The following is a 13986-nucleotide window of genomic DNA, read 5'->3' as shown; positions in this document are numbered from 1 at the left end:
TCTCTCTCTCTCTCCACTACATGCTGCCAGCTGTCTCTCTCTCTCTCCATTACATGCTACCAGCTCTCTCTCTCTCTCTCTCTCTCTCTACCTCTCTTTCTCTCTCTCCATTACATGCTACCAGCTCTCTCTCTCTCTACCTCTCTCTCTCTCTGTGCTGCTACTGCTGCCGAGTCTCTCTGCAATCCACAGAGAGAGAGAGAGAGAGAGAGAGAGAGAGAGAGAGAGAGAGAGAATGCAGAGAGAGATAAGCCATGATTGCCTTCAACACACAAACCAACCTCTTCTTTTATCATCACATGACAAAACCCTAAAAAATAAATCCCTCTTCCTCTGCTAACCCTAGACATACTTCTCTCTCTCTCTCTCTCTCTCTCTCTCTCTCTCTCTCTCGCCTCAGTTCAATCCCTTTTGCTTCAATCACATTCACACCACTGATCTTCTTCTGTTTCTGCTTCTGCTTCTGCTTCTTCTTCTTCTTCTTCTGCTTGCGGAGATTTCCATTAATCTAGTGCATTGCAGAGATCTCCATTAATCTAGTGTATTGCAGAGATCTCCATTAATCTAGTGCATTGCAGAGATCTCCATTAATCTACTGCATTAATCTAGTGCATTGCAGAGATCTCCATTAATCTAGTGCATTGCAGAGATCTCCATTAATCTACTGCATTAATCTAGTGCATTGCAGAGATCTCCATTAATCTACTGCATTAATCTACTGCATTGCAGAACGAGCTTGATTGTTCTTCAGCCACACAAATTGCATATATATATATATATATGTGCCTGTATACCCCCCCTCCTGCAGATGCTTCTTCTGCACCTCTCTGTGTATCTCCATCATGGTCCGCATTGTAACAGGTAGGAAGGAAAGACGACGAAGAAGCAGCAGCTCTCTGATCCCGTCAGGTTAATTAGTAATGCTGCAGACGTATTGTAGGTCCTTTTCATTCGATCTGGGGAGGAGGAGGAGGAGAGTCATCGACATTGACAGGGCCCATGCAGGATCCGAGCTTCCTCAGAAGGTAGGAACAGAAGAGAAGGAGGAAAAAGAAGCAGAAGCAGAATCAGAAGAAGAAGAGGGGCTGGCTATGGTGGAGCTGACCGTAGATGTAAGAGACGACGATTCGCTGCTTCTCACCCGAGGAATGCAGCAAGGCCATTCTTCGCCTTCTTCGTCTTCTCTGGCTATGGTGGATCCCAACAGACATCAGAATACGAATACGATTACCCTTGCCGACCTGTGCAGAGAAGAGACGAAGAGAGCCTCTTCTTCTTCTTCTTCATCATCATCATCATCACATCTTCTGAACCTAATCCACGCCTCCAGCAAACACACGAAGCAGAAATCAAAAGGTCTCTTCTCAGAGTCTAACCGCTCTCCCTCCCAGAGAATGAATGAGTTCATCAAACAGCTTTGCTCCAATGCTACCTCTTCCTCTAACAATGAAGATACCTACTGTTTCCGAAACCCTAGTGCCAGCGATGGCTCCAATAATATCATCTCTTCAGATGTTCAAGCTTTCCATAGCTGTGGCTCTAGTAGCATTAAGATTAGGAACTGCTCAGGGAATGAGCCATATTCGCAGATGTTAGGGACTGATTTCTCCCTAGGACGATGCAAATCAAGCACTGAATTTGCGCTGGAGAGCCTCCGATTCTTCAGCAAAACTACAGAGATCGACTCTGATACTCAATGGAAAGCTGTGGAGGATCGGTTCTATCAGCTTGCCTCAACCGATGGCCTCCTCGCACGGGCTGACTTTGGATATTGCATCGGTAAAAAGCATAACCTTAATCCAGATCAGTATATGTAGTTACTGGTGATTGAATCAGTGTCTCATTTAATCATCGCAACATTTACGATCTGATTATGGTTCTAGATCTTTCTTTTACACACACAATGTGAGTCGCTAGCAATTTTAGGTCTTGGTTTTCTCTCGGTATGGTTATCTTTGGCTCTATCCATAGTTAAGAAGCTCAAAATTATGCTTTGATTAGGGTTTCGGGTTTACTTTCTGCAGTAGATTTCGGCTGATTACATGGGTAACCTGCCGAAATACCATTATATGGCATGCGATACTGGTTTCATCCCATCGCTTTGCTTTGATCAGGGTTTAATTCATGTAAACCAACATGAATCACTACCGTTAGGATGGATTTTCGGCCACTGCATCTGTAAGATACCATACATGCTCCATTACGCGATATGTGTGTGGTTATTGAATCAGTGCCTCTAGGGTTGGATTTATGTAGAGACAAAACATGAAGCAGAGCCTGTAGCATGTAGAGATTTAATGTAATCTGCTCTTCCGACTGACTTAATTAATCCATTGCATAACATGTATGTATGTGGTAATTGAAGCTGCTTCATTTTGTCCGTCACAACTACGGTGCGATTTGATTAGGTTTTAGAAATTTACTTGATACAAACAACACGACTGAAGTGCTCACTCGGGGAGGATGAAGATCATGGTTGAATCAAATAGTTATTTTGTTTGAAATCCAGAAGCCTCATTGTTTCATCACCGTAAATGTCTTTCATTATTGTTGAGTCTGTGCCTTTTCTTCACTATAACTCTGCGGGGATCTAAGAAATAGGGTTTACTTGATATAAATAACATGTTTGCAAATACTCTCTCAGGAATGAAAGATTCTGATGAATTTGCGACCGAACTCTTCGATGCATTCGCTCGAAGACGAGGCCTTATGCTGCAATCGATAACTTTGGAAGAACTTCAAGAATTCTGGACGAGGATCTCGAATCAAAGCTTCGATTCTCGTATACAAATGTTCTTCGATATGTAAGGGAGCTCGCTCCATATATATCATTCAATTTTCTATTTGATTTTTTGTATTCTTTTGTGTGATCTGGAATCAATGCACAGGTGTGACAAGAATGCGGATGGACGCATTACAGAAGAAGAGGTGAAGGAGGTGTGTGATCAGTATTATAACTTAGGTCATGGTGTGTTTCAGATCTGAAAAAGGTTTCTAACCCTTTCTTTTTTCTGGTTTACCCAAAGGTGATTGCATTGAGTGCTTCTGCAAATCAGCTCTTAAAACTTAGAGACCAAGCAGAGGAGTATGCAGCCCTAATAATGGAAGAGCTTGATCCCCTCAATCTTGGCTACATTGAGGTAACATACATTGACACCTCCTTCATCTGGATAGGTTTTGATATAATACAATTGTCTCATCATACATTAGCTATGAATTTGCAGCTTTGGCAATTTGAGGCTCTGCTTCAAGGGAAAGATTGCGAACAATTTGGACAAGACACTGGGAGTAATTATAGCCAAACCCTAAGCCAGACATTGCCTGCTAAGAGAAGAAGGAATGTCTTCTATAGGTTGTCCATGGCCGCAATACACCGATTGGACGAGAATTGGCAGCGCTGGTGGGTGATGGGCCTTTGGATTCTGGCTATGGCTGCTCTATTCACATGGAAGTTCTTTCAATACAAAAACAGGGCACCTTTTCAGATAATGGGCTATTGTGTATGTACTGCCAAAGGTGCTGCCGAAACCCTAAAACTCAACATGGCTCTCATCCTTCTGCCAGTATGTAGAAATACAATCACGTGGCTTCGCTCGACTTTTCTCGGCACGATTGTTCCCTTCGATGATAACATCAATTTCCACAAGGTAGTTTACTGTTTCTGGAGGCAGATTGCCATTGACTGCAGGGCTTGATTGAATCAGTTAAAATGCCATGTCCATAATCTTTCTTAAATGTTCGCAGACCATTGCCATGGCTATAGTCATCGGTGTAATCGCGCATGCTGGAATTCACATGACTTGTGACTTTCCTCGGTTGATACGAAGCGATGAGGAAACGTTTCAGAAGTACTTAGGCTCAGATTTTGGCCATGTCAAACCAACTTATCTAGATTTACTGAAAGGTGTAGAGGGTGTGACAGGAGTGATCATGGTAGTGCTCATGGTCATTGCATTTGTTCTAGCTTCAAGGTGGTTTAGGAGGAACTTGGTGAAGCTGCCATGGCCGTTGCATAGAATGACAGGATTCAATGCCTTTTGGTATTCACACCATCTCTTCTCGATTGTTTACGTGTTGCTCATCGTTCACTCGATGTGTCTGTACCTCAATCATGATTGGGTGCAGAAATCGGTATGGTCACAAACTTCTGTTAAACCTATGTGCTCATTGTTCACGTTTGTAATCTCTTGTGATACAAGAAATAATCCGTATCAAGCTGAAGGGAAAATTATATGGATTGACAAGTTGATTAATTAGCTTCAATTAGATTTAAATACCATCAAATTAATGAACTTGAGAAAGGAATCACTCTGGACTGGGAAACCGAAAATATCTCCATTTAGCCTAAAGAAGATCATCAACCCATATGCATTCGACAATCATTGGTTGTATCTAGATTGTATTTCAATTTCTAATTTAATCCTTCATGCTGAATGGCGAAACAATTGATTAAGGAAGCAGTCCAAAGAAGATCAGCAACCCAATGTATATTTAACCATAATAAGGGGGGGTATATCAAGGAAGGGTTTGCATAGTATGTGAGTATGGAAAACATAGAATTGGAACTTCATACTGAATGAGTGAAAATATTTGAGCAGGGTAGTCAGTGTCTATGTTTAATCCACCGAACAAATTGATCTGACTCTATGCTGAAATTATAGCCTATATTAAAGGAATTCATTCACTTCTTAGTTACAGTCCATGTTGAAAATCTGAAAATACAGAGTATTTACAACCTCTATATTGAATGGTAAGTGGAAATTCTTTAACTAATTCATCAATTCAACAGACATGGATGTATTTGGCTGGTCCAGTTCTTCTATACGCAGGAGAGCGTATATTGAGAGCATTGCGAGCCGGTTATTATACTGTTACTGTGGTTAAGGTCAGTCTTACATATGCTCCAGTGAAATTCAAGGTTCATTATAAATTCAAATGTCTGATGTTTTTATCATCTATTCAGTTGTAGATTTTGATTCATTCAAATGTGTATGAGTGTAGGCTGCTGTTTATCCTGGAAATGTGTTAGCCCTTCATATGGCAAAGCCTCCTGGATTCAAATATAAGAGTGGAATGTATATATTCTTGCAATGCCCAGATGTCTCACCCTTCGAGTGGTTAGGACATTCTTATATAATCCTATTCTCTTTCCAAGAACTCAACACACTTCCAGAGAGGTTGATTTGCTCACCAATTTCCCGTTTTTATTCATGCAGGCATCCATTCTCCCTTACCTCTGCCCCAGGAGATGATGTCCTAAGTGTTCACATCAGGACTTGTGGTGATTGGACTCTGGAAATGAAGAGAATCTTCTCAGAGGTGAGCTTTAAGAGACCCAGCCAAGCTCAGCTCGTTAGTTGTGTTATTTTGTTGAACATAAAGATAGATCTAAATCAGTCTTGTTTTGGCAGATAATGGAACCCCCTGTTGCTGGCAAAAGTGGCTTGCTAAGAGCAGAATGCAAATATGGAGCTGAAGTTAGGTAGGATTCAACGTCCCTCATACATACATACATACATACATACATACATATTACATACATACATACATACATACAGACATACATACATACATACATACATACATACAACATAAGAACTTCACATTACCTAGCTCAATATTTTTATATTCCTTTGCAGATTTCCAAGACTTCGTATAGATGGGCCTTATGGGGCCCCAGCACAGGATTATAAGAAGTATGATGTCCTCTTGCTTGTTGGACTTGGCATTGGAGCAACCCCTTTCATCAGTATTTTGAAAGATATGTTGAATGATATCAAGCTTACAGATCAGCAATCTTGCATACATGTTAGTGAACTTGTATCTAGTAACTCTGATATGGTGTATCTACAAATTGCATTCAAATATCTGATTCAAATAACTTCATGTAGGATTCAAGTACTAGCTGTACGTCAATCTCAAGTTCGAACTCGAGCATCAGTTCTTTGGAATCTCCCATATCTACGAAACCTGCAGAGAGTAATGCAAACACGAAGAAAAAAAAGAAACACCGATGTCCTACGAATGCATACTTCTATTGGGTCACAAGGGAGCAAGGCTCCTTTGAATGGTTTCGGGGGGTGATGAACGAAGTCGCTGAGAAAGATTACCAGGTTAGTTAGTGAACTCCATAATGTAAATGCATATGTAATATGCATATCTAGAAGGATAATGGGTCTTGATTCATGAATGTACTATCATGCAGGCGGTTATTGAGATGCATAACTACCTAACAAGTGTGTATGAAGAAGGTGATGCCAGATCTGCACTTATCATGATGGTTCAAAGTTTACACCATGCTAAGAATGGGGTGGACATTGTCTCAGGAACCAGGGTAGGTGTTTGTTGTCAACTATACATACATTATCACATACATTTTGGGGAGGATCTTCAGGTTAAGTCATGACTTGGAATGGCAGGTGAGGACCCACTTTGCGAGACCAAATTGGAAGAAAGTATTCACTCGGGTCGCGAATATCCATAAAGGATCGACGATTGGTATGCAATGTTAAAAAATCATCCATCTCATATTATGAGCTTTCTCACTAGTGATTCAAGTGTTTTTGGTTTGTTTTTCTCACATTTTGCCTCTTTAAAAAAAAAAAAACAGGAGTTTTTTATTGTGGTCCATTGATGCTTGCAAAGGAACTGGAGAATCTAGTCAAGGTTTACAACCATTCTTCCAGCACAAGATTTGAATTTCATAAAGAGAACTTCTAGAACAGGATTCGTATATTCCCATTACGGTTAAACCCTTTATTTTAACCTAAAATCTTGTTTACAAGAGAAGTGTCATATAGTTCTAACATATTGAACTAAATAGACATACTAAAAACCCAGAGCTCAACAAAATAGAACACATGCTTCTTATTAGTATCTAAAGTCCAAACCCTAAACCCTAAAACAACACTTTCTGAATAAGGAAGAAATTGAGCTCACAAAACCTACAATTGGGTTCTGTTTGCTCCTTTTTGTTTCCTCAGAAACTTGGCTTATCTATTGTTTATTAATCACCCAACCAAGTCCATTGGTTCTAGCATTACCTATTAATTTTCTTTCAACATATATTATTTGAGGTGTACATATACATATGTGCAGGGGAAGAAAAGACATTGTTGTCTTCCCCTACACATAATTCCTTTTTGTTTGATGAGAATAAATAAAAATAATTCGTTTTCTTTCCTCTGCAATTGTTTGTTTTGTTTGTTGTAATGGAGCTATGAAACAAACCAAGAATTCGTTGTTTTATGTCTCCTTCTCTGTATTGTTGGAGTTAAAATGATAGAAAACAAATGCTTCAGCAACTAACTATATTAACTGCCAACAGTATTTAACTGAGTTGATCCATTATGAAAAAGTATTCAGCATAGATTTGGGTAGTAATGGAAAATTATGAAAAAGTCTTCCCTGGAGACATAAACTGTATTAACTACCATGTCCAATTTGGGGGCCTCTATCTTATTTAACTGAGTTGATCCATTATGAAAAAGTATTCAGTATAGTTTTGGGTAGTAATGGAAAATTATGAAAAAGTCCTCCTTGGAGACATCAACTGTATTAACTACCATGTCCATCTTGGGGGCCTCTATCATATTATCACATTCCCTACAACAAGAACACCTTGAGTTCAAATCTCATTCAGACACAAAAATCAATTTCTTGCTCCCTTTTTCGTCGTTTGGTTGGTTCCTATCCGCCCCTCGCCCCACCAATATTTTTGTGCATATGCAATTTACTCTCGATAGGAATAACATTATAGGCTCTATAATAAGAGGGAACTTGAGCAACATGCAAGCAAGATTATTAAAAGATAAAGAGAGGTTTCATACTATTCTTTATTAAGGTGATTGAACATTCCTTCTACTTCGAAGTGGCTCAAGAAGTTAATGGGATTTCATTTGGTTTAAAAGTTACCAAAATAACGCTCCTCCACAATCTCCCACTCTCCTTCTCAATATTTAGTTATCTTGCTTTTGTTATACATTGATGATATGGTCCATCCATCATTGTGTGTGATATAAACCTCCCCAATAACTTCAACTTTAGGTTCCTGCCAACCATAGATGAAATGAATGCGTTACTTTTGGTTGGAAGTGGGTGAAGGCTTAATATTCATTTGGGGATTTATGTAATTGAGAAGAAATATTACGTTGGGTTTTCAAGAAATACTTGTTTGACATCTCATTAATGATGTGACAGTTTGTGATGCTTGATGATAACGAACGCGGTGAAATTTTTCTTATGAAAATGCTACCCATAATTCATGTGAATTCTTTTGACTAATTGGAAACAATTTCATGTGTCATAGGACCCAACAAGGTCTCATGAATGCATGAAATAACGCATGACAATAGACTATTTTGTCTTACCCTTAGAAATTGCAACCCTTTTGTGTAAATTAAAGAGTTATATATTGACTGTCATCATATTAAAACCACAAATGATATCTCTAGTTAGATATAGACCCTAGACACATAAGTTTCTTACCTTATTTTTTCATCATGGAACTCATGGTCTACATGATAAAGATAATTGGTAAATTCTTATTTAAGAAGATGGTTGATCTATTTTTTGAATTTTAGATTATGATCTGATTTTTGCATGGTCTATTGAATTCCAATTTAGAGGCAATGATATTATAATTAGATGGTCAATAAAACACTTTGTAAGAAGATCACGGGTCAAGCTAAATTGCGTGGGCATTATATTTAAGCTTCATACCAATTCACTCTTCTAACATGCTAATATGGCATACTAGTACAAGGATATTGTATCAATCATTTAAATACCTTGGCAATCGCAATCACACACAACTTGGTATCATAAGAGGAGTAAGTTGAAGAACAATATGATTTATGATTTTCCAACAAACATGAATGCATAGTGCTCTCAACATTGAACCTTACTCCATTTAGACAAGAATGGCGTTGCAATAGTTTCCATTGTAATAGTTTGAAGATATGTGATAATTTTCATATGTTTTGTGTTTTTGAAACATCACCAATATGAAGAGAAAAGAGGCATACGATATCTTAAAAGACACTATGTTATTTTAGTCATTTTCAACAAGTTCACACAAAACTTTACGTGTCAGCTTACAGATTAGTACAAGTGAGGACAAAAAGAGAGAGAAGTTAATAGAAGATAGAATTTGTTACATGCACCACTAATTGGAATAAGTGAGGATTGTGATTGCAAATCAATGCAACAATTGAAACATATTAATTACTTCAGTATTAACACTAGAAGGAATATAACAAATCTTTTAAGAACTCTATGAGAAAGAGGTCCATGACAATTAGAAAGTATAAATGTTAGAACTTTGATGCAAGTCATTGCATACTAGCATAAGGACTCTAAGGGTGTAATTCTCATAGGCAAAAAAAATGATCAATCAAATCAAGTAAGGTTGAAGAACAAGGTGAAAGGTACAATTTACAAACCCTAGAATAATTATGTGAAGTCTGAGATTCCACAAGTGTCATTGCGTATCAACATTATGTGGTACGACAAGGGCATATTGATTTGGCGAAAAAGTGGTAGGTGAGCTTCACTAACTCAAGATGCAAACACTTATGTACGTTAGTGAGCTTTTAACAATTTGGCTTATTTTCGCTCTTTGTGACCCATCCATGGCACATACAAATATCTACCACACAACAATGAATTTCCTAATCATATATATTTAATGCCAGGTCCTTTACCCAACCATTACATAACCACAATCATTTATACCCTCACACTTTATATGCAACATTGAATTCTCTAATTGTACAATTTAAATGGGAGAATCTTTACACACCAATGAGCATTCCATGTCCATCGTTTTAAGGGTCTTTCACATAAAGGTTCGTATTGGAATCCATGGAAGATACCATTAACATAAACTCATACATAATTACCATACATTAACATAAACACCACTATCATTGCAAACTATTACTGCAAATTTATAATATTAAACATTGGCCCCAATCCACTAAGTATTGACCCTTAATTGAAATCCATACTCAAATTATACATCAACGACATCGTTAACATCAACAAACTATCACCAAACATAAATAAACTCAACCAAAAATAATTAAATTCCATATGATTATTGGTAGCATTAGAATTAAGTATGAAACATATGACGGCATGTAACTCTAGTAAATGATAAACATAGTTGTTATAAACATGTAGGTAATTGTCATGTTACTATTCTACTTCTTGCCATTCTAATTTGAACTACCTTCTCTAGATATTCTTCTCTGAAATTGGGATAACAATGGTGCTTGTTAGTGACTTTTTGATTTACTTGAAGCTTTGCCACAATGACGCCCAAAAGTGGAGCGAGTTGTTTACCTGTGTTGACTCTTAGGTATGGAGTGAACACTTCTTAGAAGGGGAAGGATGCCCTTGTGTCCATGTGATGTTCAATTTAAGAAACAATTCCCCTTTTATTCATTTGTAGGAAGATGTGTTTTTGTGCACACTTCAACCTGCATATGCACATGATAATCTTGTTATCCTATTTGAATAATATGGAAGCCTAGTACAGAACAAAATTAAAAGACTCTTAAGTCAAGAAAAACTTACAATATAAATTAATATCTAGTTAAATAGAAAAACCAAAATAAATAGAATAAAAAGAAAAAAAATATTGAAAAGCAACAAACTTACCTGGTGAAAAAAGCAATATTTGACACTTTTGTTTTGTGAAAGGGACTTGTGTTTGCCAACCCTAGGTTAGTCATTCAAAATTCAATATTAAAAAAATATAATTTGAGAGCTACAATGTAGGCTTGACATGAAAAGCACAAGAATTTCTGGAAAAGGGCAAGTGGTCCCCAAGGTTCCGAGTGTTATAGACGTCTTATGTTATATGAGTATTAGGCACAAAGAAAACAAAAAGAAGATTTAGCCACCTCACTAAATTTACAAAAGGCTAGACATTCAAACCAACCAAAATTTCGAAAGTTAATCAAATTGTCAATCATAGAAAATGAATAATTAAACTATTAGTGACAGAAAACTATTAATTTATTTGTGATCTTTGGCCTTTTTGCCTTCACGAGCCACCTGCCGACTCGTTTATGAATCAATGGTAAGACTCATTGCAGGCTTCGCCATGTGATTTGAGTTCGGTTCATCCCTAATCATCTACTGTCTTGGTGTTGGAGGGTTTTATTTCACTTCCATTCACATTCATCATCCTACTTGAAAGCATTGTGAGCTTTGGTTTGCAATTTTATTGGTGCTTGTCGAGCCTAAAACTATTTATTCCTGAGATTCCTTGCTTCATTCACTTCTGTGTTTTGGCCGACTAGTGTTGCCATATGGGCAATAGTCTCATGTGAATAGGACGCACATGTTAGGTTTATGTCTAGTCCACTCTTCTCTTCGTCTCAATCTTGTATGAGGACTTCTCCCCCACATTCCATGTCCTCATTCTTTGTCACATTTTGTTCCATTGGGCTCTGAGTTGTTAGCTTTATCTTGTGAAACATTCCTTGAACTATCGGAATTCAATCGATCATTATCGTACATCCCCACTCTTCTTCACTTCATCCTTCATGGTTTGGGCCTGATGTGTTAATGATGACACTTGTCAACTACTTCATCTATTATTGGCCCCTCCCTAGTTGATGTTTTGAGTTTTGCCACATGTACTTCAACCTTTTGTTGTTGACTTCTCCTTTCTTGGCACTTTACCTAAATGAATATCTTACCTACAATGTGACTAGAATGATTGTAAAGGATGCGTAAGCGATGTTTCACTCGTTAGTGACAAGATATTCTTACCTCCTCTTCTCCTTGTGTATCTCATAGTTTTACTAGTTTACTGCCCCAACAATGTTACCTTGTCCATGGTGGGCTAAAAGTCCTACTTTCGAGCGTTGTACTTATAAGGTGAAATCTCCTTCTGAGTTAGGGCTAAGCCCACTCAAGTATAAATAAGAGGTACTCCTCTTTGTACAAGGAGATGTCGAATGTTAATACAAATATTCTCTTTTGCTAACATCTGTGTAACCGTCTTTCTCTCAGTGTATATCTTGAAATAGAACAATGATCACAACACTTCATGCTTGCTTCACAACAACAAGAGCCACACTTGCTTCCGCAACAGTCGACCATAGTCGACTAAACGACTACACACCACAGTCGATGAGGCACTATAAGCGCTATCAAGTGGTATCAGAGAGATCTTGGAACCAAGTAGTGTCGATATAAGAAGAGGTAGAATACTGAAGGAATGGATCAAGCCAAACAAAGATCTCCAAAAGAACAATGGCCTCAACATCCGACATAGGTTGTGAGATCAGAAAGTTCAACAACAAAAACTTTGCCTTATGGAAGGAGATGATGCAGGATGTGCTGATCATCAGATGCCAGATCAAAGCTTATCAACATAACAACTGACCGTCAACGATGACAACAGAGGAATGGCGGTTGCTTGATGAGTCACGAGATCAACAATCCGAATGCATCTAACAGAAAACATTTACTTCAACATGGCTAAAAAGTCTTCTGCATTCACCCTATGGAGAAGCTTCAATCGATATACAAAAAGAAGTCTAGCTCTTCCAAACTCATCTTGCTTCAGTAGCTATTCAATATGAAGATGAGGGAGTCAGAGCCGACAACCTCCCATATCAACATCTTTAGCCATGTGTTGTTCGACCTCCCTCGCAAGGCCTAAACTTCGAAGAAGAAATCAAGGCGCTTGCACTCCTTTCAAGCCTCCTGACGAGTTGGGAACTGTTATGCACCACTGTGACCAGCAACTTGACGAAGCTGACGCTGGATGAAGCGATCGGGGTGGTCCTATTCAAAGAGCTTCGAAGAAAGTCGATGAGACTCACCATCCACGACAGTGCCAAAGCTCACGTCTTTGGGGGAATGGCTCAGAGGATTGGCAGCGATCAAAGCAGGTCAACAAGGAGAAGTGACAACCAACGGTCGAAGTCGAGAGGTGTGCCTTCAAACACCTATTGCACACACTGTAGAAAGGCTGACCACCACGTTTCCGATTGTTGGTCATTGAACAAGATGGGAAAAGGCTGAAAATTTGATCGGAATGGAGGCTCTTTCGACTTGAACCAGCCTTCAGCCTGCAACCAAATTCATGTTGCCGGATCATCGTTGGGAGGGGTCCTCTCTTTATAAGGCACATTGACCAATGAGATCCTGTATACTGCACAAGATGCACTAAGATGGATGTTGGATTCGGGCGCCACCTTTCATGTAATCCCCTATAAAGAATGGTTTTCGGACTATTCGACCAATGCTAACATGGTCCGACATGGCAATGCATAGGAGTGCCAAATCGTTGGATGAAATATCATCACCCTACACCAAGTATGACACGTACCCGATCTAATGAGGAACTGTTTAATCTCCATGGACATGCTGGCCAAAGAGGAGTATAAGACTACACTGAGTGAGTCGTGATGGTGAATTTCGAAAGGAAATCTGCACATTGGCCATGGCGTGAAGTACAATAACTTGTACCCTCTTATAATGTACAGTTGGGAGGGATCACTAAAGGTAGCCGAAATGCCGACATCTTCATTGTGGCATGGCCGACTCAGCTACATGTCACAAATAGGGCTTGAAAGGCTACGACACTTGGCTACATTCTAAAGCTTCAACATTTGGAATTCGACTTCTATGAGCACTGCATGTATGTGAAGCATACATGAAGTCCACACTCTATACACTACGAGACGGTACCAAAACCCTTAGGGCTAATACACAACGGCTTGTACGAGCCACCGCCTGAGAGATCTCTAGGAGGTGCACGTTGTTGCGAAGTTTCGCGTCCGCGTGTAGGAAGAGGCGGGACCACGGGGGTCTTGGACCAAGAAGAGAGTGAGAGTGAGAGAGAGAGAGAGAGAGTTGCAAGTACACAGGAAGAGATTAAGAGCAAGAAAACATGAATCCGATTACTATAGTCAATAGCTTACAACTCGAACAGTTACAACCGGCGACCCGGCAATG

At 39.0% G+C, this 13986-nt stretch overlaps 1 protein-coding gene across 1 annotated transcript; it reads left to right on the top strand.

The window, feature by feature from the left end:
* Positions 1–887: 887 nt before the first annotated feature.
* LOC147864387 (respiratory burst oxidase homolog protein A-like) lies at positions 888–7070 on the top strand. The gene is made up of 15 exons (XM_087320166.1): positions 888–1779; positions 2645–2804; positions 2889–2937; positions 3027–3140; positions 3225–3647; positions 3745–4131; positions 4790–4885; positions 5002–5117; positions 5217–5319; positions 5412–5482; positions 5640–5808; positions 5892–6113; positions 6206–6334; positions 6420–6498; positions 6611–7070. The coding sequence occupies exons 1-15, from the start codon at positions 921–923 to the stop codon at positions 6718–6720; spliced, it is 3087 nt and encodes a 1028-aa protein (XP_087176292.1). The 5' UTR covers positions 888–920; the 3' UTR covers positions 6721–7070.
* The last annotated feature ends 6916 nt before the right edge of the window (positions 7071–13986 follow it).

This window comes from Azolla caroliniana, unplaced genomic scaffold (assembly GCF_043228905.1).
Source record: "Azolla caroliniana isolate FFs.n. ecotype wild unplaced genomic scaffold, voAzoCaro1.0.p SCAF_5, whole genome shotgun sequence".
In the NCBI taxonomy this organism is placed as follows: domain Eukaryota; kingdom Viridiplantae; phylum Streptophyta; class Polypodiopsida; order Salviniales; family Salviniaceae; genus Azolla; species Azolla caroliniana.
This window is presented reverse-complemented; position numbering and strand designations above follow the sequence as displayed.

What these genes read in the sequence shown, in the direction of transcription:
- LOC147864387 (XM_087320166.1), top strand. Translation starts at nt 921, where the DNA reads ATGCTGCAGACGTATTGTAGGTCCTTTTCATTCGATCTGGGGAGGAGG. An exon ending in TGACTTTGGATATTGCATCG is followed by an intron (nt 1,780 to 2,644) that starts GTAAAAAGCATA and finishes ATACTCTCTCAG; the next exon opens with GAATGAAAGATTCTGATGAA. An exon ending in AAATATGGAGCTGAAGTTAG is followed by an intron (nt 5,483 to 5,639) that starts GTAGGATTCAAC and finishes ATTCCTTTGCAG; the next exon opens with ATTTCCAAGACTTCGTATAG.